The sequence below is a fragment of the Lachancea lanzarotensis genome, scaffold LALA0S09 (genome assembly GCF_000938715.1).
Source record: "Lachancea lanzarotensis genome assembly LALA0, scaffold LALA0S09, whole genome shotgun sequence".
Classification (NCBI taxonomy): Eukaryota; Fungi; Ascomycota; class Saccharomycetes; order Saccharomycetales; family Saccharomycetaceae; genus Lachancea; species Lachancea lanzarotensis.
This window is the reverse complement of record NW_019212887.1, coordinates 423,448-444,473: the sequence shown is the minus strand read 5'-3', so window position 1 is coordinate 444,473 and position 21,026 is coordinate 423,448. Positions and strand designations below refer to the sequence as shown.

The 21,026-nt window shown below is 43.6% G+C and overlaps 8 protein-coding genes across 8 annotated transcripts; 3 read left to right on the top strand and 5 right to left on the bottom strand.

Annotated features, from left to right (window-relative positions):
* Nucleotides 1-58: 58 nt before the first annotated feature.
* LALA0_S09e04676g (LALA0S09e04676g1_1) lies at nt 59-709 on the top strand (the record flags this gene model as incomplete). Its single annotated transcript, XM_022770792.1, has 1 exon — nt 59-709. One exon carries the CDS (start codon nt 59-61, stop codon nt 707-709), a length of 651 nt encoding a protein of 216 aa, XP_022630097.1.
* A 205-nt stretch (nt 710-914) lies between these two features.
* On the bottom strand, nt 915-4,460 carry LALA0_S09e04654g (LALA0S09e04654g1_1; the record flags this gene model as incomplete). The annotated part of the gene is made up of 1 exon (XM_022770791.1): nt 915-4,460. The coding sequence occupies one exon, from the start codon at nt 4,458-4,460 to the stop codon at nt 915-917; it is 3,546 nt and encodes a 1,181-aa protein (XP_022630096.1).
* A 706-nt stretch (nt 4,461-5,166) lies between these two features.
* Nucleotides 5,167-5,504, bottom strand: PCC1 (LALA0S09e04632g1_1; the record flags this gene model as incomplete). The annotated part of the gene is made up of 2 exons (XM_022770790.1): nt 5,167-5,395; nt 5,467-5,504. 2 exons carry the CDS (start codon nt 5,502-5,504, stop codon nt 5,167-5,169), a joined length of 267 nt encoding a protein of 88 aa, XP_022630095.1.
* Nucleotides 5,505-6,114: 610 nt separating this feature from the next.
* Nucleotides 6,115-7,293, top strand: LALA0_S09e04610g (LALA0S09e04610g1_1; the record flags this gene model as incomplete). Its single annotated transcript, XM_022770789.1, has 1 exon — nt 6,115-7,293. The coding sequence occupies one exon, from the start codon at nt 6,115-6,117 to the stop codon at nt 7,291-7,293; it is 1,179 nt and encodes a 392-aa protein (XP_022630094.1).
* Nucleotides 7,294-7,298: 5 nt separating this feature from the next.
* MCM10 (LALA0S09e04588g1_1) lies at nt 7,299-9,142 on the bottom strand (the record flags this gene model as incomplete). The annotated part of the gene is made up of 2 exons (XM_022770787.1): nt 7,299-8,971; nt 9,055-9,142. The coding sequence occupies 2 exons, from the start codon at nt 9,140-9,142 to the stop codon at nt 7,299-7,301; spliced, it is 1,761 nt and encodes a 586-aa protein (XP_022630093.1).
* Nucleotides 9,143-10,483: 1,341 nt separating this feature from the next.
* MLP2 (LALA0S09e04566g1_1) lies at nt 10,484-15,865 on the bottom strand (the record flags this gene model as incomplete). The annotated part of the gene is made up of 1 exon (XM_022770786.1): nt 10,484-15,865. One exon carries the CDS (start codon nt 15,863-15,865, stop codon nt 10,484-10,486), a length of 5,382 nt encoding a protein of 1,793 aa, XP_022630092.1.
* A 765-nt stretch (nt 15,866-16,630) lies between these two features.
* On the top strand, nt 16,631-17,371 carry RPL40A (LALA0S09e04544g1_1; the record flags this gene model as incomplete). Its single annotated transcript, XM_022770785.1, has 2 exons — nt 16,631-16,638; nt 16,993-17,371. The coding sequence occupies 2 exons, from the start codon at nt 16,631-16,633 to the stop codon at nt 17,369-17,371; spliced, it is 387 nt and encodes a 128-aa protein (XP_022630091.1).
* Nucleotides 17,372-17,611: 240 nt separating this feature from the next.
* Nucleotides 17,612-21,010, bottom strand: SLN1 (LALA0S09e04522g1_1; the record flags this gene model as incomplete). Its single annotated transcript, XM_022770784.1, has 1 exon — nt 17,612-21,010. One exon carries the CDS (start codon nt 21,008-21,010, stop codon nt 17,612-17,614), a length of 3,399 nt encoding a protein of 1,132 aa, XP_022630090.1.
* Between the last annotated feature and the right edge of the window lie 16 nt (nt 21,011-21,026).

Below are 21,026 nucleotides of genomic sequence, written 5' to 3'. Positions count from 1 at the left end.
TCATTGATTTTAAAGGTATCGAACAGACAGGCCAAGTTTGGAGGTTCCTGGGCCTATTATGAGCAGTGGGCAACCCTTTAGAGACCATGTTTCCAGCGTACTTACCAATATAACGACTCTGGAGCCCTCTCAGCGGAAGCCGCTCACCCCCAAACCTGTCAACTTGTCTCATTTGGTCGAATCCCAAAAATTACAACAGCGAACAATTTCTAAAAATTCAGCTGTGACTTCTCGAAGCTCAGTCTCCAAGCTCATTGTCAAACCACGTAATAAACGTCCTGAACATGGTTTGAAACCGTTAGCAGGTCTCATAATTGCGGATCGACCTTTGCAATTTGCAAAATGCGAATACCGTAATAGACCTAGAAAAAAAATCCAATCGCCGTCGCTTTTAAACACTGGTACCCTGGTAAATCGCATCATGAAGTGTGTAAATGCTTTTGAAACGAGTTTGACGCTCCAAAGGCATAAATCCACGCCTGTTCAGTTCGATATGTTTATCAACGCAAGTAATGCAAAGCAACTTTCATCTACAGAAATTATGATCATCACTGAAGATCTTAATGATTCAATGGCGCTCATACTGCATGATCACACTGGGTCCAATGTTTCTCAGCGACGAGGGCCTTTCAAACTACTTTTAAGCTCGCAATCAAGCTTAACTTTATATTCGGGTCTCAAATGGTACTTTGAGTGGCAGGTTTTATAATATGGGTGACGGTCTTGGCGACAGATCGATAAGTATGAGCATGAGCAGGTATATGGGTAATGGTTCCATGAATAGCTAACTCTCTATGTAACCGTTAAAAAAAATGCAATTATGATAATGACAGAGAGGAGATCACAAGGTCGATCAATCTCCTGTTTACCTCACCTTGCTAAGATATAGATACTCTCTGTCGATGCTGTTGCGTTCAATTTGTGCACGCATGTCGTGCTAGTCCGAATTGGTTGCACACTGCAAACATGAACCTGCTGCTGAAGGTTCTTATGTTTTGGGAGTGTGCTTTGAGCCGCATGTTAGTGTCATCACTCACTAAAGCTACGAAATGAAATGGTTCATCTTCGGTTGTCACAATGTAGTTTTGACGTGCCTCTTTTGATTCATTGTTGAGGTTCTCGAATTTTTTCTGAGCTTTGTAAACAGCCTCAATGACAAATTCGTCAACGTGGGAGCGCCAAGTAATCTGTTCTTCGAATTCTAAATGCTCCTCCAAGTGTGTAGCAACATTTCCAGTGAAGCGTAAGGGGAGTAGCTTTTTTTCACCGTATAGCTGTCTTACTGTAATGACAGCACGAGTAGCTGCTTCTACAACGCTTTCATCTTTTGACTTCCTCAAGAAACGAAGTTCCTGAAATGTGGTCAAACAAATCGCAAAGCGAAGTAGTCCGCTCGTTGCCAACTTGTGGACATGAGCGAAATGGCGTAACCATGATGTTGCGTCCAGTACAAAATAAGAAACTCCACTGTCACAATGGCAAGACAAGTCTCCATAGGGAAACTTGTTGTTGAAGGTCTGCTCCATGAATTCCGGATCCATACATGTATCAAGCCATTCTCTCTCTAGCTTGTCGAGCTCGTTCGTCTGTGACTCGTTGGAGTTTGTGGGGTCATCTTGTCCGTTGTACCGCACTGTGTTGAAATCGTCTCCTCCTTGGATTGCTCCCTTCTCCAAGTTTCCTGATGTGTACAAAGAGCATGTAATAAGCCCACCTGATTTATTGAAACAGGTGTAGTCTGGATGAAGTTGCCTGTAGCCTGGAAAATCGAATATACTTTCGAATTCTAGCATACTGAGCCCTGGAGTGGCATCAAAAGACAGATTCCTTACACTGATATCCTCAAAGTATGCGAGGACATCTGCTAAGTATCCTAGGTCTTCTGAGTAAACTCCATTCTCCCTGTACTTAAAGGAAAAGTTTTGTAGTGGATGACCTACTATCAAGGGACGTCTTGAAGGAACAGGAACAGTCGATAAGCAAAGTCCTAGCTTGTATTTTTCCGCTATTCCCTTGAAAATGAAAATTAGACGGCAGGCGCGTTTCCAAAACTTTTCACCGGTTTCATCGTCTTGATCAAAACCTATACCATCCGCGGGTCCATCCAAAAGTGAGGAATCTTTTATGCTCGTATGCTGGAAACCGTCATTACTGACTTCGGATTTCTTCGAGAGAACGTCGAACCATAATGTACCCCAACACTTCCATACCTCCGGCAGGCCTTCATTGTTACTGAAATGATCGACCAGAGCGTCAACATCCACACTGTCATACTGCTCACATAGAGTGTCGATCGGCGAAGTCTTCGAAACATTGTCGAGAGCGAATGCAATGAGCATGTTTAAAAAATTGATTATGCTTTCCCATGGGAACACAAGTCTCACCAAAAATGACCAAAACGTTCTTAACGCCTCACTCTGCAATGTTTCGATTTTTACTGCTAGAGAAAGAAGAAAGTATGCCCATGGTAAAAGATGTACAACCCCAACAACCATAGGACCGTGCAGAAAATTCCTTAGTAGAATCGCACTACACCGCATCGAGGTCAAATTCATATGATTCAATGCCTCTTTCCATATTTCGATGTCTTCTGGAAACACATAGGCATATCTAGGGGAGTCCACTGTCTCCAAAAACTCCCGAGGGTTGCTCATATTTGGGGGGTCTACAGCGCCAGAACCTTTGGATTTTCTTCTTTCTTTCCGCTCTTTCCTTTCCTTCAAATACTTTGGTAATTCGAATAGAAGCGCAAAAGGATTCTTGGGATCTCCAAACCCCACCATCTGTAAAATATGTGACTCGGCAAAGAGCGGAGCATGCCTGAAAAAATATTTTATGCGTTCTCCGTCCTGCAAAAACATGGTGCGATGACTGAAAAAATCCTTGGAGCCAGAAGAAAGGCCGAATTTGTGTTGAAAAAAGGTGAGTACAACCTTTTGTAAATCAGGGCTTTCGAGAAAGCTCGACAGCAGCATCACTTCACTATGCTTAAGATAGTCCACCATTAAAGAGTTCCTCTGGTTGCCCACATTTCTCTCGGCAAATGCACGCTGATATATGTTGTCAATGACAAGCTGCATATACTGCTGCGAAGGGATAAAAGTGTCACGGCAAAAAACGCTTTTGCCCAGGTTGACAAAGGCCTCCAATGTGTTTTGTTGGACTGTGGACATATGATAATATAACTTACCGTGCCCATAGATGCATGCAAGAGCCTGACTATACCAATGCTCAGAACTTAACTTCCAGTCGATGACTCCTGATGGGTACAGTGCAATAGCCATTCTCGAAAGATCGCCTAGTCTCTCGAGCCATGGAATCGCGTGCTTTGGAGGCATGTCATATAGCATGTTGGAGATTGAATTGAAGACATGGGTGATGAATTGACAGCAAACTTCTGGGTCCATGAAATTTGAGAAGTTTTTCAAAACGTCAAGAAAAGTGATTGTCCCATTAACCCATAGTCTGCGTTCAATACGATAAATGTTCACAATTTCTTGACCTATGAGCGAATCACGCTCTGGCTGGCTTGGAAGTAGTGCGGTGGTTATGAACGTCACATAGTTATTGATGAGTTCCGCGTTTACCTTGTATATCGCCCACAGATTTTTGACGTCCGTAGTTTGCGAAAATGTAAGTTGCGAGCATCGTTCTTGAAGTTCAACTTCTTGTTTGACGATGCTACGATAAATGTCCTGCAACTTCTGTACGAGTGCCTGACTCGTTTGGCTCGAATTCTGAGTAACTGATTGCGAATTGTCGTTAGGGTTGTTATTATTATCATTATTGTTGCTTTCACTTCTGCTGTTTTCAATGTTTTCGTCTTTATGATTTTTATCGCTGTTGCCGTTATTGCTGCTATTGTCGTTGCTGGGTTCATTGTTATTTCCTGTGCCATCAGCTTGGGTGTTATTTCTGTATTCAGAATGCTGTGACTCGTGGTAGTTGTCACTTCCACGAGTAAATGTGTTAGATTTGGGGTCGTATGCAGGGTCTGAACTGTATTGTATGCTTTTTGATCTTAAATGATGCTGACGATAACTCTTCGATACCCTTGCATTCCCCATGCTGCTAGTGCTGCTGGAATTTCTGCAGGACTCAGGCAAGGCGATACTGCCGTTGTCATTTACCGCTGCTGCCTGGTCCAGGTTGGCGTACGAAGTTGTAGGAAGATAGGAAGGCGACGACTCGCGGTAGGACGAAACTCCCGAGACCTGCGGCACTGGTTGCTGCGCCGCTGGAGATGTTGAAGGCATTCTAAAGCTTCCGGCAGGCAAAGCTGACGTTGTTGATTTGTAAGTGGGTTTCCACGCTGCACGACGTTTCGCTATACCTGGGTCTCCCATATCAATCTCGTACGAAAAATGTCGTTTCTGCTGTACGGAGTATGACTGTCCTAGCTTATCAGTCTCGTGGGGTAGCCCTGAGTGTTCCATATTCATGTCTTGAACAAAATTCATCGACTTTGTCGTATTGCTTAAATCACCTTCAGCGACGACAGTTTACGCACGGAAAACACTCCCAACAAAACTCTGTAAGCTGCGTGTGGCCGTTACGCAGGCCCAAAGATAGACTAGCAGGTATGGGAAGGTCCAAGGCTTTGAATAGTGGATCTTTTCTATAGAGTTTGTTTGATACCTGTCCCCCCTTCACTCTTTATTAAAATTTGCCACGCTTAACCGATGATCATAATACACGAAAATGGTAATGAATCAAGCATTGGAAACCTGAATGGAAAGTAGAGCCTTGAGCTCGTTGGATGCCTATAAAGGTTCAGTTAAACCCGCTGGATATTTCAGCGTAGTATGTATTAAATACCGGTGTCTCTCCACTGGTCTTTTTCCCCGCATTTTGTATTATTTCAAAGTTGGTGACGGATGACAGATTAGTACAAAGTGACCGATTTGCAAGCCAAGGTTTCTCAATCGTAAGACCGCGAACTTAGACCGGTGCTGGATGATAATCTCTTCGCGAAGGAGACTGGTACTGGCTGAGGAGGAGCCCGAAGGTCATGCTCCTGTTTTTATTCTTCCATCTTGCCAAAACTACCAAGCTGACCAGAATCCTCATCTCAGATGCTTAGTTTCGCTGGACAAACGCGATGTACTGATTCGTTCCCAATTGGACCTCTCCAATAAACCGAACCTTTCGTCAAGTCAACTTCGGCTACTTAAACTCGTCAATTGTCTCCAGAATGGTTTTAACGCTCTCAATAACACTGCTCACGCCAACTCGAAGTACTCGATCGTCAATGCTTTCGAAATCGAGATGTAAAACTGAGTGCTTGCAGGAGTATTGAACATGGAAATCCTGCGGCTTTAAAATGGGGTCTGGTGTCAGAACTTTGGAGGCGATTTGCGCCTGCTGAGCGGTCTCAAAGGGCACTTCGAGATGTCTAATTTAAACCTACTGTTAGTGTTCTGGTAAAAAGTGTACCGACATCGAGGAAAAAACACATCGACTTACAAAACATGGAGCAGTTGATTCTCACGAGCGCCTTTCATTCTTGATAGTGGCCACTGGTCTACGGTATCTCCTCAAGAAACAAGTACACTTGGGTCGGTGAGCTTGACTTTGATATACTACCACTTTTGTTCATGATATTATGACAATACAATGTGATACGTTCAAAGTGACCGAAGTATCACAGGTCAACGAGTTCAAAACAGGCCAATGTTCGTCCGTTAAATGGGAATGAATGTAATTGTTTTTCTGCCTCGAATAGACCCCTGGAGGTTTACACCTGTAGGGCTATTACACCCATTGAGGTTTCACAACCAAATTTCGAATCTGCACTATACTCTCCATTACTGTCGATTGAGATGTTACAAATATCAGCACATCGTTCTGCGTTCAATAATACAGTACAGCGGTAACAGTACGGATAGTAATAGTCGCATGCTCGCACCAGATCACTTTCTTTATTTTCTGTCATTACCTGCCCATCGTTCGAGCATCACGTGACGACAATTCCAAGATTCGCCCTTAATTGGGCGACTGTCTCGAGCATTTATAATGATCCATAGCAACTCTCGTCCGATCACCTTTCATTTCCAGGAGCTTCAAGCTCTTTGATTTGACCAGACTCTTACATTTGTCTGTGATATCACTCCAATGAACCAACAAGACACCATCCCACTTTTTAAAGTGGGTGAAAAGCAGTTCAAAGTCCAAGCGAAAAACAATGACGACAACTACCTGTCTTTCAAGCTAGAGGTAGAAAAAGTTGTAGATGACGGAACTGATACGGTTCGCAAAGACATAGTCTGGTCGGATGCTGAAGTGGTGGTACTCGATTCTGTAAAATCTGGCCTTGGTCGTAGTGCGGAGAACGACTTTTTCACCAATGTAATCGAGCCTGTCTTTGACGAGCTCAAAGTGCCAGCGCGCGTCATTCGCACCGAAAATTCGAAATCGGTGACTGAATTTGCAAGCACTTTCAAGCCGTCGGCCCCAACAACAATAATCATTTTCCTTTCTGGCGATACTACCATTTCTGAATTTATTAATGCTCTGAAGCCCAATGAAGCCAGAAAGGACAACAAAGAACGTGCTCACCTGTGGTTTTTACCACTTCCCTTTGGCACAGCAAACGCCTGGGCCACTTCACTTGGGATTCAAAACCCTGTTTCGGCGTTTGGGGAATTTTTGCAAGATAAGCTCAGTCCTAAGTCTTTCCCCCTCTACAAAGCGAAATTTCCCAACGGCCGTGAGGTAGTCTTCTTCATAATTCTTTCAATTGGTTTCCATGCTAACCTGCTCCATCTGTGCAACGAAGAGCGTTTTGATAACATTGGGGTGGAGAAATTTAGGATTGCTGCCCAGGAAATATTGCAGACTTACGACCTCGATTATAGTCTTCAATTGCCGGCAAAATTGCCTACTCAGCACTTCGCGTACTTCACCCTGATTAATACACCCTTTTTGGAAAAGACATACATGCCCTCTCCATCTTCTGATCCGCTGAAATCTGAACTTCACCTTTTGGGCTACATCACCGCGTTTGACAAGACAAAGCTTATCGAGAAGATAATGCGGGGCTACTATAATAAGCCTCAGGAAGACATTTCGGCTGATGGCGTAGTCTATCAACCGTTCAGTGATGACTTTGTCGTGTCCTTCGAGGATGCGTCCGACGAAGATCCTAACACCAAGTTTGAGATCTGCTGCGATGGCCATCTCCTCAACATGCGTGATCTGCAGGTCGAAGGTAACAATTTCGATGGGAAGCTGCAAATTGAATTTCTAAAAGATTATTCGGCTTTTGATTTGAAAGTCCTGACTCCTAAATAAATGCGTCAGACAACTTCCAGTTCACTGTCACTGTCCATAAGATCCTGATCTATTGGGGCATCTTTTTCTGAATTCTTGGATTTTTGAAAGTGTTCTTTCCATATGCGTTCCCTTCTGAGTAACCTCTTCTTTTGTTCCTCTTTGGATGGCGTAAGATCTACATGTGTCTTTTTCAATTTTATGATTTCTTGAACTTGCGGCGACTTGAAATCGCTACCTGGACCACGACTATGAACCAAAACATCCTTCATTTTCCCTTTAGTAGGATCAAAGCCAATACCTTTCATTAGCCCACTCCTCAATGCTTGCTCAGTTGCTTTTTGCATTCTTTTCTGTTCGCTGAGGTTCTTGTTTTGGAAAAGCTCAATATCTCCCTTGCCCACCGCCTTATTTATCTGTGCTAGAATCACTTTGTCTTTTTCGCTGTCGCGTAACCTCCGGCGTTTACTATCCAGGTTGTTCAGCAAGTCAGGGTTTTGGTAAGAATCGTCAAAAAACGCACGAGCGTAATTAGGATTACTGAAATACAAAGTGTTCTGACTTTCTCGATCCTGACCTTGCCCACCGTGCTTATCCGGAAGAAGCTCAAACTTCCGTTTAGTGGAAGAATTACCGTAAAGAGCCTGTTTTTTACCGTTTTTGGTCGGAGATCGAAGGGGAGTACTTCCATTGAGCTCGACTCTCTGTGCATTGACTTGTCGAAACCTTATGTCTTGATGATATTCGCACCTATCCACAGTGGATTTATTGATCGGTGTACCACATGCTTTACCTGTGGTCCTATTGAGAATTTGGCAGAATCCAAGGTGTTTGCTTGTGCCAATCTCCAGTATACAATCGTAGTTGTGTCTGATAGATAGATTGAATGATTTGACTACACTACCCGTAAAGTCTTCATTGGAAACCTGCGTCGGTCTCCATGGTAAAATGTCAGGGTTCAAGATCGCAATAACATCTCCAATTCTGAGATTATAATATTTCTCGACGTTTTTGTTACCAAAAACGTAAACGTCCAAGTTGTGCTGGAAATCCGTAAGTGTGAATTTGAAGTATTTTGCAGGCTTCGATGCGGTCGTTAGTTTCGGCACAGATTTGGCGCTGATGATTCCTGTGGCCACCCAATTGGCATAATCGGGTTCGCTAAATTTTGGAGGACGCACTTTAATAAAAAGTTTCGGTAGTCTGAGAACTTTGATGCTACTGAAAAGCTCCTCCAGCTCATTGGCTGACACATAGCGACGCGTCATCCAGCACCCTGTGAATTTTTCTTTCTCATCAACCAACAAAGGCTCACTTCGTTTAGAGTCCTTTGCACCCGCAAAGGTGTGAACACGGCAATTCATGAGATCACTTTTATGGCGAACTTTTTGCTCTTCTGCTTTCCGCACATTGGCGAAGTTCTCCGCGAAATATGACGTTGTGTTCCCGGCATGTGGGGCTCCAAGGTACACACTGTTTTCAGCGTAAGAGTCGCTTTTGTTCGACGTGGTTTCTGCTTCAGCCCTTTGAAGGCCGTTATGATGAAGCGTGGGAACAGCTCGTATTTTTCGCGGGGAAGCTGGAATTTCCACCTTTGTTCTGACAAGTTGATCCAGATGTTTACGGTGTTCTCCTTTTTGTCTTAAACGCTCTTCTAAGTCCTTCCGTTGCCTCTCCAGCTCTTCCAATTGAGATTGGACTTTCCATAACTGTTAGTCCATTGAACACCTCACTAGCTTCTTCGATACTTGTGCAACAGTGGTTCCATTTTTCTCAACATACTTTTCGAATCTTCCTCCTCGTCGGACGTCACAATCTCTTGAGGATCAAAAATTCTGATATCTCGAGGGTCATCGCTATCTCTCGCCATTATTTATTGATCGCATGCATCCACGGTCATGATGGGCTGTCTTGTTTGACAGATGCCATCGATAACTGCTTGTTTCTGATGCCCAATATCCAGCCAGTCGACAGTAAATACAGGGAGTCACGTGACAAAATTTTCAACTAAGGCCATCGGGAGTTGTCAAAGCCGTTACAATGTTGACTGCGGTTCAACCATCTTGGACCCTCTGTCTTATTCATCAAGATGCATAGAGTACCTTGCGACTTTCTCAAAGTTTCAAGTTCTTGCTATACTCCAGGTTTCATTTTTCAATATTGTTTTGACCGTTTTTCATTTCTGAAGCGTAAGTGTGCGGAGAAGGGCATGCTGAGCATTACACTAGCGTGTTTATACATTAAGTTTTGCGATTGTTCAAAAAAATCGGCAGCTATTGCTATATCTTGGGGATTGAATTACCTTCTGCTTGCAGTTCGTATAAACTGGGGCTTAGGTTAGAGAATGGCATATATTGCTTCCTCGGCAAATAAATATCACCTCTATGAATATATGTCCTTACAGTGACAATGAGAACCCTGGTTTCACAGTTTTTTTTTTGCCTTCGGACTTTTTGTGACGTTGGAATGCCATTTAAGCGTCATCATCTAGTGAAAAGAGAGTTTGAAGTACCAATTGCTCCTTGTCTTACAATACCGAATTAAATTAGTAGAGTGGCGAACTTCAGGTGTTACAAACTTTCCATGTTCACACTTTTCGCCTTCAAGTAATAGGACGTCAGTGACAGTAAAAAACCAGAATGCCAGACCAAAATTACCCAAGTCTAGAACAGCCTGCAGCCTTCAGTAGGAAAACATTAAGCCATTCAACAATGGAGGACAGCCTGCGATCAACGTATCGCCCAGTACTGCATGGAACGAGAATTAACGTCCCCAATTCCAGGGTCAGCTGCTAGCAAAGGGTAAAAACGGGGACAATATCGCATAAACCCATCACTGGTCGCTACTTTCTGAATATACAATGCCAATTACACTCGAAAAGACTGCTCTAAAGTTTCAGGGACCTTAACTTGTTAACGTCAAGACGCTAGAATTTTTAATTTTCAATCTGCGATAGTAATTGTCAATAGATCCTCGAGGACAAAATTCAAAGCACCTTCACCTCTTATATATAGTGATATTCTATCTACAGCACCGTCTGGTATACCAACTGGTAACGTTGATTGGTAAAAGATTGATGAAGAAACCTTACTCAAAGTTATGGTATCCCTTCGCTTCGTTTCATTAATCGGATCATAATTTACAGTAATGTCACATTTTTTGACACATTTTGTTGACATTATAACTGTGCGTTTGATTTCGACAGATCCCCTTAAATTTCCCCCTCGGTTTTATTTTTCTTCGAAATGGAACTGTCCTCCAATTGAATATCTTCACTTGGCCTTTTGGATGGACTTTGTGCAGAAACTACGCCAGGTTCATCTGATTTTGATTCTTTTGAATTTTTCAATAATAGTGGTGCTTCATCGGGTTGGCCAAATGCGGCAGCTGCCTCAGTAATCATAGCGTTCTGATTACTATGTGCCGGAGATGTGTTGAGTGGTGCAGTCTGAATAGGCATCAAAGAGCGTTCGCTTTCGGATTTTGAAGTTTGTGTAGGCGTTTCTGCCGCAGGAGGAACCTCTATGATGCGGGCTGGCTTGTCCACGACGGAAGAAGCTCCTCCTGATGTAGTGGGTGGAGCACTGGAAATTGCTGTTGTCACACCTGCTGATTTCACTTGAGACTCAAGTTTCGCAATTTTCCGTTCTAGAAGCGTGGACTTCATATTGGCCTTCTGCTGACCCTCATTGAATGCTTTTTGTCTGAGCTGTGACATTTCTTCTTCCATCTGCTTCTTCAATGTGGCTTTCATGCTTTCGAGCTCTATTTGATGCCTTTCTGCAATTTGTGCCAAATCGACATTTTCGCCAGTTTTCTCGCTCTGTGTAGAAAGCTCTGATGCTCGTTCCTGGACTCTTTTTTCGAAACCGAGTTCCAGTTCAGCTTTTCTGCTCTCTATAATCTTGTTTATTCTTTCCTCCGTAGGCAAACGAATGCGTTTTCTCAAGAGTTCATTCGCTTCGTCTATCCTTTTCTGGGTTTGTTGTTCGTGATCAACCTCCCATTCTTTCCGCAAAGCATCAATGTCTGCAACTTCTTGTTTTGAACTTTCTTGGATCTTACCCTCAAAAAGTCTTAGCTGCTCTGCATGCATTTTTTCAAATTCATTTCTGATTTCAGCTTCCTTTTCAAGAATGAGTTTTTCACTCTGACTGGTCAATTCGTTCCTGATCCTTTCAACTTCATCCGAGTGATCCCTACTGGAAGCCTTTAATTCTTCCAGCTGTGCTACCTCTTTCTGAGCATTTTCAAGCAAAGATTCTAGTTCCTGGATCCGTTGGTTCAGTTGCGCTTGCTCCAAACGAAATTTGCTATCATCAATGCTTTCAACAGAGTTCTTTTGCACCTCTTCAAGTTTCGCCTCTGCTTCGGTTAATTTCTGATGTAGATTTTGCACCTCGCTTTCTGATGTGCTCTGAACTGATTCTCTTTCTTCGAAGGTCGTAACCTTCTCGTTCAGTGCTTGCACCGCTACTCTTTCTCTTTCTAAAGCAGCCTCCAGTTCTTGCTTTTCACCTCTAAGCGCATTGACGTCCGCGGTCAGAGTTGCCTGAAGAGACTTTGCAGCATCAAGTCTCTCACGTGCTTGTTTTTTCAACCTTTGAAACCTGCCTTCCACTTCAGTGTTAAGTTCGTTTTTAGAGGCCAGTTCAGCTTTGGTCTGTGCGAGTTCTTCAATAAGCTTCTTATGTTCTTCGGGATCCACTCGTTCGTAAGTGTGTAAAATATCCTGAGTTCTTTTTTTCCAACGTTCAACTTCTTCAGACATTAATTCAATTTGTTTGTCTTTTGCGTTAATGGAATGTTTCAAGGCAGAAATCTCATTATCAATTGGCCCTATCGAAGCTTGCATATCTTCTACCTTCTTTTCGAGTTCATTGTTACGCTGGGTAGTGCTCTGCAAGGTGTTTCTCAGAGTCACATTGCTTTCTCGCAACAAATTCAGCTGATTCAGTTCCTCCAAAACTTTATCGTGCTCCTGAACCATTATTGATTGCCGAACTGCACTAGATTGATAATTATTCAGTTCTTCCCGGGCTGCGAGGAGCTCACTTTCCGAAGTTTGTACTTTGCGCTGTAGCGTTTTCTTCTCACCATCTGCCATTTCGAGCTTTGCCCTGAGTATATCACATTCTCTTCTTAAGCTCAATATCAATTCTTGGTTATCGCTATTACTACTGTCAGCATTAGCTTTAGACTCTTGCTCCAGGAATTTGATGTCAATCTGGTTGAATAGAAGTCTGTTCTGAGTCAATAGATCCTCGATGCGAAGATTGACGGCGTCCAGTTGTGATTCATAATCTTGTTTCTTTGCTGCCCATTCCGCTTCTCTTCCTTCTAGAGTCTTCTGAAGATCTTTGTTCGTCGCGATGACACCTTGCAATTGGTTCTTGAAGCTCTCAGACTCCTCTCTTAGATTGTTCAGGCTCCTCGAAGCATCTGCATGCCGTTGTAGCTCTTCTTCATATTTTTGATGAGCCTGGCTGGTGAATGTACTTTGTTGCTTCAAATCGGAGGCTAACTGATCCAACTGTTCTTCGTAGTGCTTTTTCAGAGCGTCAATCGAGTCTTGACTGGCTTTGAAAGCACTCATACGATTAGTGATATCATCATTCTTAGAATTCCAACGCTCTCTCTCGTCTCTGAGTTCTGTGGTGACACTGGAAAGTGTAGCCTTTAGTGCCGAGACCTCTTCTGTCAAAGCTCTTTCCTGTTCCTTCATGCTCACAATTTCGCTAGAATGATCTGCCTTTAGTTGGTCAAATGCCTCAGTTACGTTTGAAAGACATTCCTCTGTGGAGATGTTAATATTTTTGTACTCGTCGACCTGCGAGTAAGCTTCCTGTAAGTTGAGTTTTAGTTTCTCTATTTCCGTCTTTAAAATTCCACTCTGTCCACCATCTAGTTGCTCCCCTATTGGGGTACCAATAGGTTGTGACGTGACAACAGCCTGAGCTTCCTGCTTTAATGAGTCATTCTGAGTTTTCAAGTTTCGCAGAGCATCCATTTGGGAATTGTAATTTGCAGCTGTTTCACTCAATAAACCGCTCAGAGAGTCGATCTTCTTCTGGTACCATTGTGACTTGGACTCTGAAGCAGCAACATATGCATCAAGATCTTGCGTTTTGGATGCCAGCTGAGACCGAAGTTGCCTGATCTCCTGGTTCAGCAGATCGATTTTTCCTTCGAAGGAAGTTTCTGTCCCACGAATCAACGCTTCCCGTTCTTTTTGTAAGGTTTGCAACTGAGCGACAAGTATAGAGAGCTCGTTTTTTTCAATACTTAATTGTTCATTGACTTTTTTGTCCTTTTCATGAAATGAACGCAACAGCTCGGAATTAGCTGTTGAGTTTTTTAGTTCTGAGGTCAAACGAGCAATCTGTGATTTGCAATTGATAATGTCAGTAACTGTTTCTTGGGTCCTTGTGTCTTGCCTGACTACAGTGTCCTGCAGTCTATCGCATTTTGTTGCCAACTCCTTACTTTCATGCTTAGCAAGCTTCAAAGATTCGTTTACGAACTCAAACCTTTCTTCGGCCAGTATCCTAGAAGACCTTTCTTTTTCCATGTTCAAAAGTAAGTCTGCTCTGGTTTTTAGTAGGTCCTGTACCTGTGTGTTTAACATGTTCACATTAGTTTCCGCTTCCCGTCTAGCCATCTGCAGTTGTTCTTCCATTTGCTCGAGTTTCTTAGCATTGCTTGTTTCTGACAGTTGTTTGTTCGATGGCTCGTCATCAGAAGAGGCACTATGCCTAATTGTTCTCAAGGCGTCCCGTTCTTTGGAAACGATTTCGATCTTCAATTCCAAATCCTGTACATGCTCTTGAAGTCTTGTAATTGCTTCTTTGGCATCGTCGATTACTGCCTTATTGGCAACGTCTCTCTCACTATTAGCGTCGCGTTCTTCCTTTTCTAATCTATCAGCTAGGCTCCGAACGGTGACTAAGAGCTCAGAGTTTTTTGTTTGGAGTTCTACAATGTCTTGGAATACGACCAATCGTTGTGAAATGACCGTTTGTGTATCATGATTCAAATACTGGTTCTCGGAGTCCAGAATTTTTTGAACGAAAGCGGTTTCCTCTCCAGTGAGAGGGCCCTTGGAGTCACTTCTCACAGACGCCTGAATGAGTAAAAACTGAACTTGACGAGCTAAATCTGTACGTTGCTTTGTCAGTCCCGATATTTGAGCTTCGTAATCTCTCACACGAGAATCAGACCTATGCATGTCATCAATAAGTTCACGTCTATCACGAGAAACTGATTCCAACAAGTAACTGGTTTCAAGCAATTCATTTTCAAGCATACTGTTGCGGTCTTTGAAGGAGCTAAGCATTGGGACTTTATTCTCGAGTTCCAACACAAACGACTCCACTTGATTTTGTAAATGCTCCTTTAGGCGCTTTTCGTGAATCAACTGTTTCTTGAGCACAGATATGTCGCCGTACAGCTTGGGAATAGAAACGCTCTTATTCGAAGACAACGTTGGGCCGTTTTTGCCGCCGTTGACTTCCTCGGCATCAGCGTTATCATTGTATAAGTCCTGAACTGCGTTTTGAAGCTTTTCAATTTCCACATCTTTCTCTGCCAACTGTGTCCTACACTCAGATAACTCCTCGATTAGATCGGAAGTGTCAGATTGTATCAGTCCAGCCGAATTTTTGCGTTCGAGCTCATCTTTTAAGGACTTAACCTGGTTTTCCAATAATTCGATAAGATGCTGTTTTAGGGCCATCTCACGAGTGAAATCTGATTTGTCGCTATTGGAACCATCCGTCAAATTTTTAATGATAGCAAGCTTTGCGTCAAGTTGTTCTGTTAGATTTCTGTTATGTTCACGCAAAGTGTTGATATTTTGACGAGCACTCTGTAATTCAGAGGTATTGGTCTCGGTCTTTTCGAGCAACTGTGCCATTTCGTGTTGCGATTTTTGTCGAAATTTGTTGAAGTTGGTTGTCACTTCTGCGAGCTGGGACTCGAGCCACGAGTTATTAGATTGTGAAAGCTGCAATTCCTGCACCATTTGCTGCATTTCACCTTTGTTGCTCAGTTCCCGCGACTTGGCGTTGCGCACAAGTTTTTCAAGCTCCAAATTCTTATCTCGAAGTTCGTGAGCTTCTGTCAGTAACTTGTCAGTCTCGTGCTGGAGCGTCGAATTGTCTTGGATCTTTTCGTTCAGCAGTTTGCCAAGATCGTTTTTGGTACTCTCGAGCATCTGCTTTTGCTCCAAAAGAGACTGGGCTTGTAATTGAGACGTTTCGAGACTGATTTCGGCGGCTTGAAACTGCGATTCGAACTTACGTCGAGTTTCTTCCAAAACAGTAGATTCGGTGTGAAGTTTCAGCACTTCTCGTTCAAGATCGAGCACTTTAGCATTGCAGGCATCCAATTTTTGACCCGAAGCCGACCTGAGCTCATCTATCACTACACTGGATTCTAAACTCTGCGCCTGCAATTGCCGAAACTCGTGTGCTTTGGCGGCAATTGCAGCGGCCAAGGATTGGTCGATTCCATCTAAAGACCCCGAATCCACCCCGAGGAACTCTGCTGTATCGTTGAGACCAATTGGTGATTCTCCTAATGCGGTGGTCATTGTAACAAGGTGTGCAAGCCAGCTCACAGCTCTGCTAGTTGAGAAGACACAGAAAACGATGTACAGGGGGGCTTAAGACCCGGCTATTTCGAGCGAGTATGCGACAAAATCGATTTGTTTTTCGTTTCGCGTCACACAGACTCTTTGAGCAGCCCGTTCCTTATAAGTTTGCAGTGATTTGAACAGGTATGCGGGTTAAATGCGTTCATACTAGATGTCTTTTTTACATGGTATTTATTATTCCATGAATTCTGAGGCCCTTTGAGTACTTACGAGTACTTGCCAAAAATATTAATCACATGACCCGGTGTTGCAATATCTCCGGGTAACAGGTCTACCGACTTCAGAACATGACTGCGTAAAAACCCATACACCAAGGAAAGTTATGTTTTCAATCCACTTTGAGATAAGTTTCCTGCGTGGGTAGTCACAGATTACGCATTTTAGCGTCCGTCAAGTGACTGCAACTGCAAGACCCATTGTTACCTAACCAGCAGGAGGCAGCTCGGTGGCTAGGCGGTGCTCCTAGCCTAGCATCCTGCCCAATGCTTAGTCAGTTTCTGCCTAGCACAGTGCGGCTTCTGTCCAGCTCGACACTGGCTCCGCCCAGGTCTCTGCCTAGCAATGGTCCGTTGGCCCTGCCTGGACCATTACCGACCCACCGTAACGCTTGGAATTCTGTCAATATTATCAAATGTCTATCAAGAGACGTACCATTTGGAACATTTCACACCATTAACACCAGAAGAAGATCAAGACTCAAAGATGCAAATGTATGTGCAATAGCATTTAAAACTAGTGGGAATAAGCGTGCGAAAGAACTGCAGACCCTCGGGTAGAGAAAGTCATTTGGAAAGTGCCGTTACGAAATGCCAAATGAAGTAGGACATTGATGTTGATTGTGCTTTCTCATAAGTGTTTTGGTGGGGAATAGTGGGACTTAGATATCATTTCAAGTGAGCAAAGGAGCGATAAGACGGGCATCTATTAAAAAAGGTTATTTATTTGACCAACTTTTGGCCTGGAAAATGTCAATACTGGCTTCGCCGAAACAGTCTACTTTTTCACCCGTTTTGCTTGTTTTCCTTTTATTTCCCGTTCTCCTGTTACTAACATGTTGCTTTCAGTTTTGTCAAGACCTTGACTGGTAAGACCATCACTTTGGAAGTTGAATCTTCGGACACCATTGACAATGTCAAGTCCAAGATTCAAGACAAGGAGGGTATTCCTCCTGACCAGCAGAGATTGATCTTCGCTGGTAAGCAGCTTGAAGACGGCAGAACCTTGTCCGACTACAACATCCAGAAGGAATCCACTTTGCACTTGGTCTTGAGATTGAGAGGTGGTATCATCGAACCTTCCTTGAAGGCTTTGGCTTCCAAATTCAACTGTGAGAAATCCGTGTGCCGTAAGTGCTACGCCAGATTGCCTCCAAGAGCTACCAACTGCAGAAAGAGAAAGTGTGGCCACACCAACCAATTGCGTCCTAAGAAGAAGTTGAAATAGTCGGTTTCGCCCCCAACTATCATACTTTCTTACATACGTGCGCTGGTTTGCCAATCGCAGACCTCTGCTACATCTTTACGCCTTGTATTACACCTAAGTACGTAATTTAAAACTCTTCGGTTTCAGTCTTTGATTTCATTAAAGCAAATAGCACAATATGTGCAATGCATGCATACCTCTATGTTGTTTTGGTTTCTTATTTCGTTGATTACTTACGTTTCATCTCGAATCGTGTACCACTCAGTCATCCTTGCCGTTCGGATTATGTTGCGGGCAGTATTCTTCCAAAATCGATTTGATCTTTGGCCTTTTGATGGGTTTCGACAAAAAGCCGTTCATGCCGGCATCCAAACATTCCTCGATGTTCTTATCGTCTGCATATGCCGTCAATGCCACTATAGGATGACTGTAATTGAGTTTACCTCGTATCGTTCTTGTAGCTGAAAGTCCGTCGACTCGAGGCATTTGAACATCCATGAATATTAAATCGTAATGTCTCCCAGCTTCGTTTTGAGCCTCAACCTTCTCAATTGCATCTTGTCCGTCGCATGCTAGATCCACATCATTCAAACCTTCCAGGTTTAGCATGCGCCTGATCACCTCCTGGTTCACATTATTGTCCTCTGCAACCAATATTTTGCATTCGTTTGGTTTTGCGGCTAAAGGAACTCTGTTAGACGATAGTGCGGTACCGGTACTCTGTAAGAAGGGCCTGTCAACACGTACACTCCCCACGCTTACTTCGCTCTCAGAGATATTTGAGGCCTTCACAGAACTGTCATTAGTAGATGATGATGTCGTAGGTGTTTCCTCCTCGTTAACTTTGCCAACCTTAAACTTGACCTTACGATTCTTCTTGCTTTTCGGATTAAATTCGTCCTCAAACGGATTCCTGACGCCCTCAAAAGATATTTCTTTGGTTTGCGTTAAAGGTACAGTAAAGGTAAACTTACTTCCTAACCCCACTTTTGACTTCAATTCCATCGTGCCGTGCATCATGGTAGCCAATTGTCTACAAATGGACAGCCCTAGCCCTGTACCCCCATATTGCCTAGATAACGTCTGGTCACCCTGCACAAAGGGCTCAAAAACACTTTCTTGTAGCGAGGTCTCTATGCCCGGACCAGTGTCAGTTACTTCCATTGAAATAGTCCATTTTTTAGGATCTTTTAACTCTTTCACGTCTTTATAATCATCACCACTATCAGCATTGCTGTCTTTGAGAAATTGTGACTGAAACCGACTGCCATCATAAGAGTCACTGCTAGATTGTGTTTCTATCGACTTGAGATCATCGTTGTAATCCTCCGTATTTTCACAATCATCTTCGGTCAAGGAATTTCCGTTATCGTCGCCTTTTGTCCATCTGTCGCTACCTTCACAGTTCGATTTCTTATCAATGTCGTGCATACCACGAGAAGAAGGAGAAGGAGGAGAGCTTTCACTTGTGAGCGGTCTGTTGGCGACTTTTTCATTGCTTTTGCCATCACCATCAATTTCTGCGTTACTCCTCTTTGGCAAAACGTAAACGTGCCTATAGTCTTCGGCTTTACTTCTTTCCTCGTCATATTCACCGATTAACGTGAATTTGACATCAACTTTACCGTCAACCGGGGTGAACTTCAGTGCATTCGAGACTAAATTCATAATAATCTGTACGATTCTGTTGGAGTCTCCCCATAACATCATAGTTCTCAGTACATTGGGCAAAATTGAAATGGTCAATCTAACGTGTTGATCTTTGGCTAATTTCCCGAAAATAGATTCCACTTGTAGAGCAAGATCATGGACAGTGAAATCTCTTTCTTCCAATTTGGTTCTTTTCAAAACGTTCTTGGAGAAGGTCAATAGTTCGGTCATGATATGCAGGAGCAATTCTCCCGACCGAAAGATAAGCTTCAGACTACTCTTTACCTTGGGCAGTTCTTCTTCTGCCATGGCAATAGCTGTCATACCTAAGATCCCATTCAGTGGGGTTCTCAATTCGTGTGATATGTTGGCAATGAAGACTGTCTTGGCCTCGTTAGCTTTTTCTGCCTCGATCTTAGCTGCTTCTAACTGACGAGTACGCGCTCGTACTCTGTCTTCCAAAAGAGCATAGTGACGATCGAGCTCATCGGTCATAGCATTGAATGTCTCGGTGAGCTCGGAAAGCTCATCAGAAAAGTATCGTTTGTATACTGGGACTCGAACCTCTACCAGATGGGAGGTGTTAAAATGGTCTGCTCCAGTAAACCGTGAATCACTGAGAATTGACGCGCTCGTGGCTGATCGCACCTTTCTTAGCTCTGTTGGCAAAGAACCCTCGGGAATCTTCTCAGCATCTTTTGAAGCATCTTTGCCGGACGGGATTCCAGTCGGAGCACCTTCATAACCAATAGAGCGCGCTACCGATCCTGAACGACGAATATAACCCTGTCTGAAGTTAGAGTTGAAGGATTCCGCTGTACTGGTGCGCTTATGACTGTACAAAGTGCTACCATCTGATCTCAAACCTCTCCCAGCCGTTATGACTTCTGTTGCCTTTTGAAGTCGTACAATCGGTTGTACAGCCCAATGCGATAAGGGAAATGTTATGAGACACATTACTACGGCGATCCCAATGACGGTGCCAATAATGATCTTTGTGAGCTTTGTGGAGGGGGACAGGAATACGCTTTCCGGCTGAACCACCAGGGCAGCCCACGATCCAATATCAAAACCACACGAGGAGTATCCAATGGCCACATGCTTGTTGTACAGAAATTCACCGCTTTTGATTGAGCCGTTCTTGTTTTCGAGCAGCGCTCCTTTCAAGAAAGATGCTGAATCGAATGGGAAAAGAAAGTTGGTGACTTCTGGGCTCAGGCCAGATGGAGGGAAGACCAAATGGAATCCAGCCAAATCGCTATTGTTGTAGACCGTGGAAACGATCACCACGGCTGCGTTATCTAAAGCAGCAGTGCTATTGTATACAGACTTCAAGCCGTCTGCTGACATTACTACTGTCAAATAGCCGTAAACCATGTCATCAGACAAGATGATGGATGGGTTTGCCAAAATCGGCAGTGACATTGACATCAGATAAGTGTCTGTGCCATTCAGCACAGGATCACTCAGATACCCACTTCCTTGCAGAGAAGACGGCAGGGCATCATCCGTAGAGAGCGGAAAGAGTCTCGTTAGCACTTCGTCCGGTATCAGGTTCCCCGTTCCATTATTAGTAGCGTTCAGTACATCTTTGAAACTCGAGTCGTAAACACGAGCTGCACTGAACAGATTTGAAGAGCTCAAAAATTTGTCCAGTGATGCTGATGCATCATACCAATTTTCCTCACTTGTATTACCAGCCAGATATTCGGTCAACGCGTTCTGTAAAATATCTCTCGATGCCATCCAGTAGCTTTGGTAGTACAGAAAGTTGATATTCTGATCGATCTGGGAAGATTTCAGTTGGGAGGCCACCTGAAGTCGATCCGCTCTTAGAGACTTGTAACTGGATGTAAAATAGACTCCTGTGATCACTGCCAGGATAATCAAGGAGAAAATGGCCACTAAACACACCAATGCAGTTAGTTGTGCTCTGATGCTCACTGTGAATGGCGGTTGCGTTTTTTTGCGCACAAACGCCATGAGACCAGCTCTCTGACTTGAGAGCATGTTTACAACACTTGCC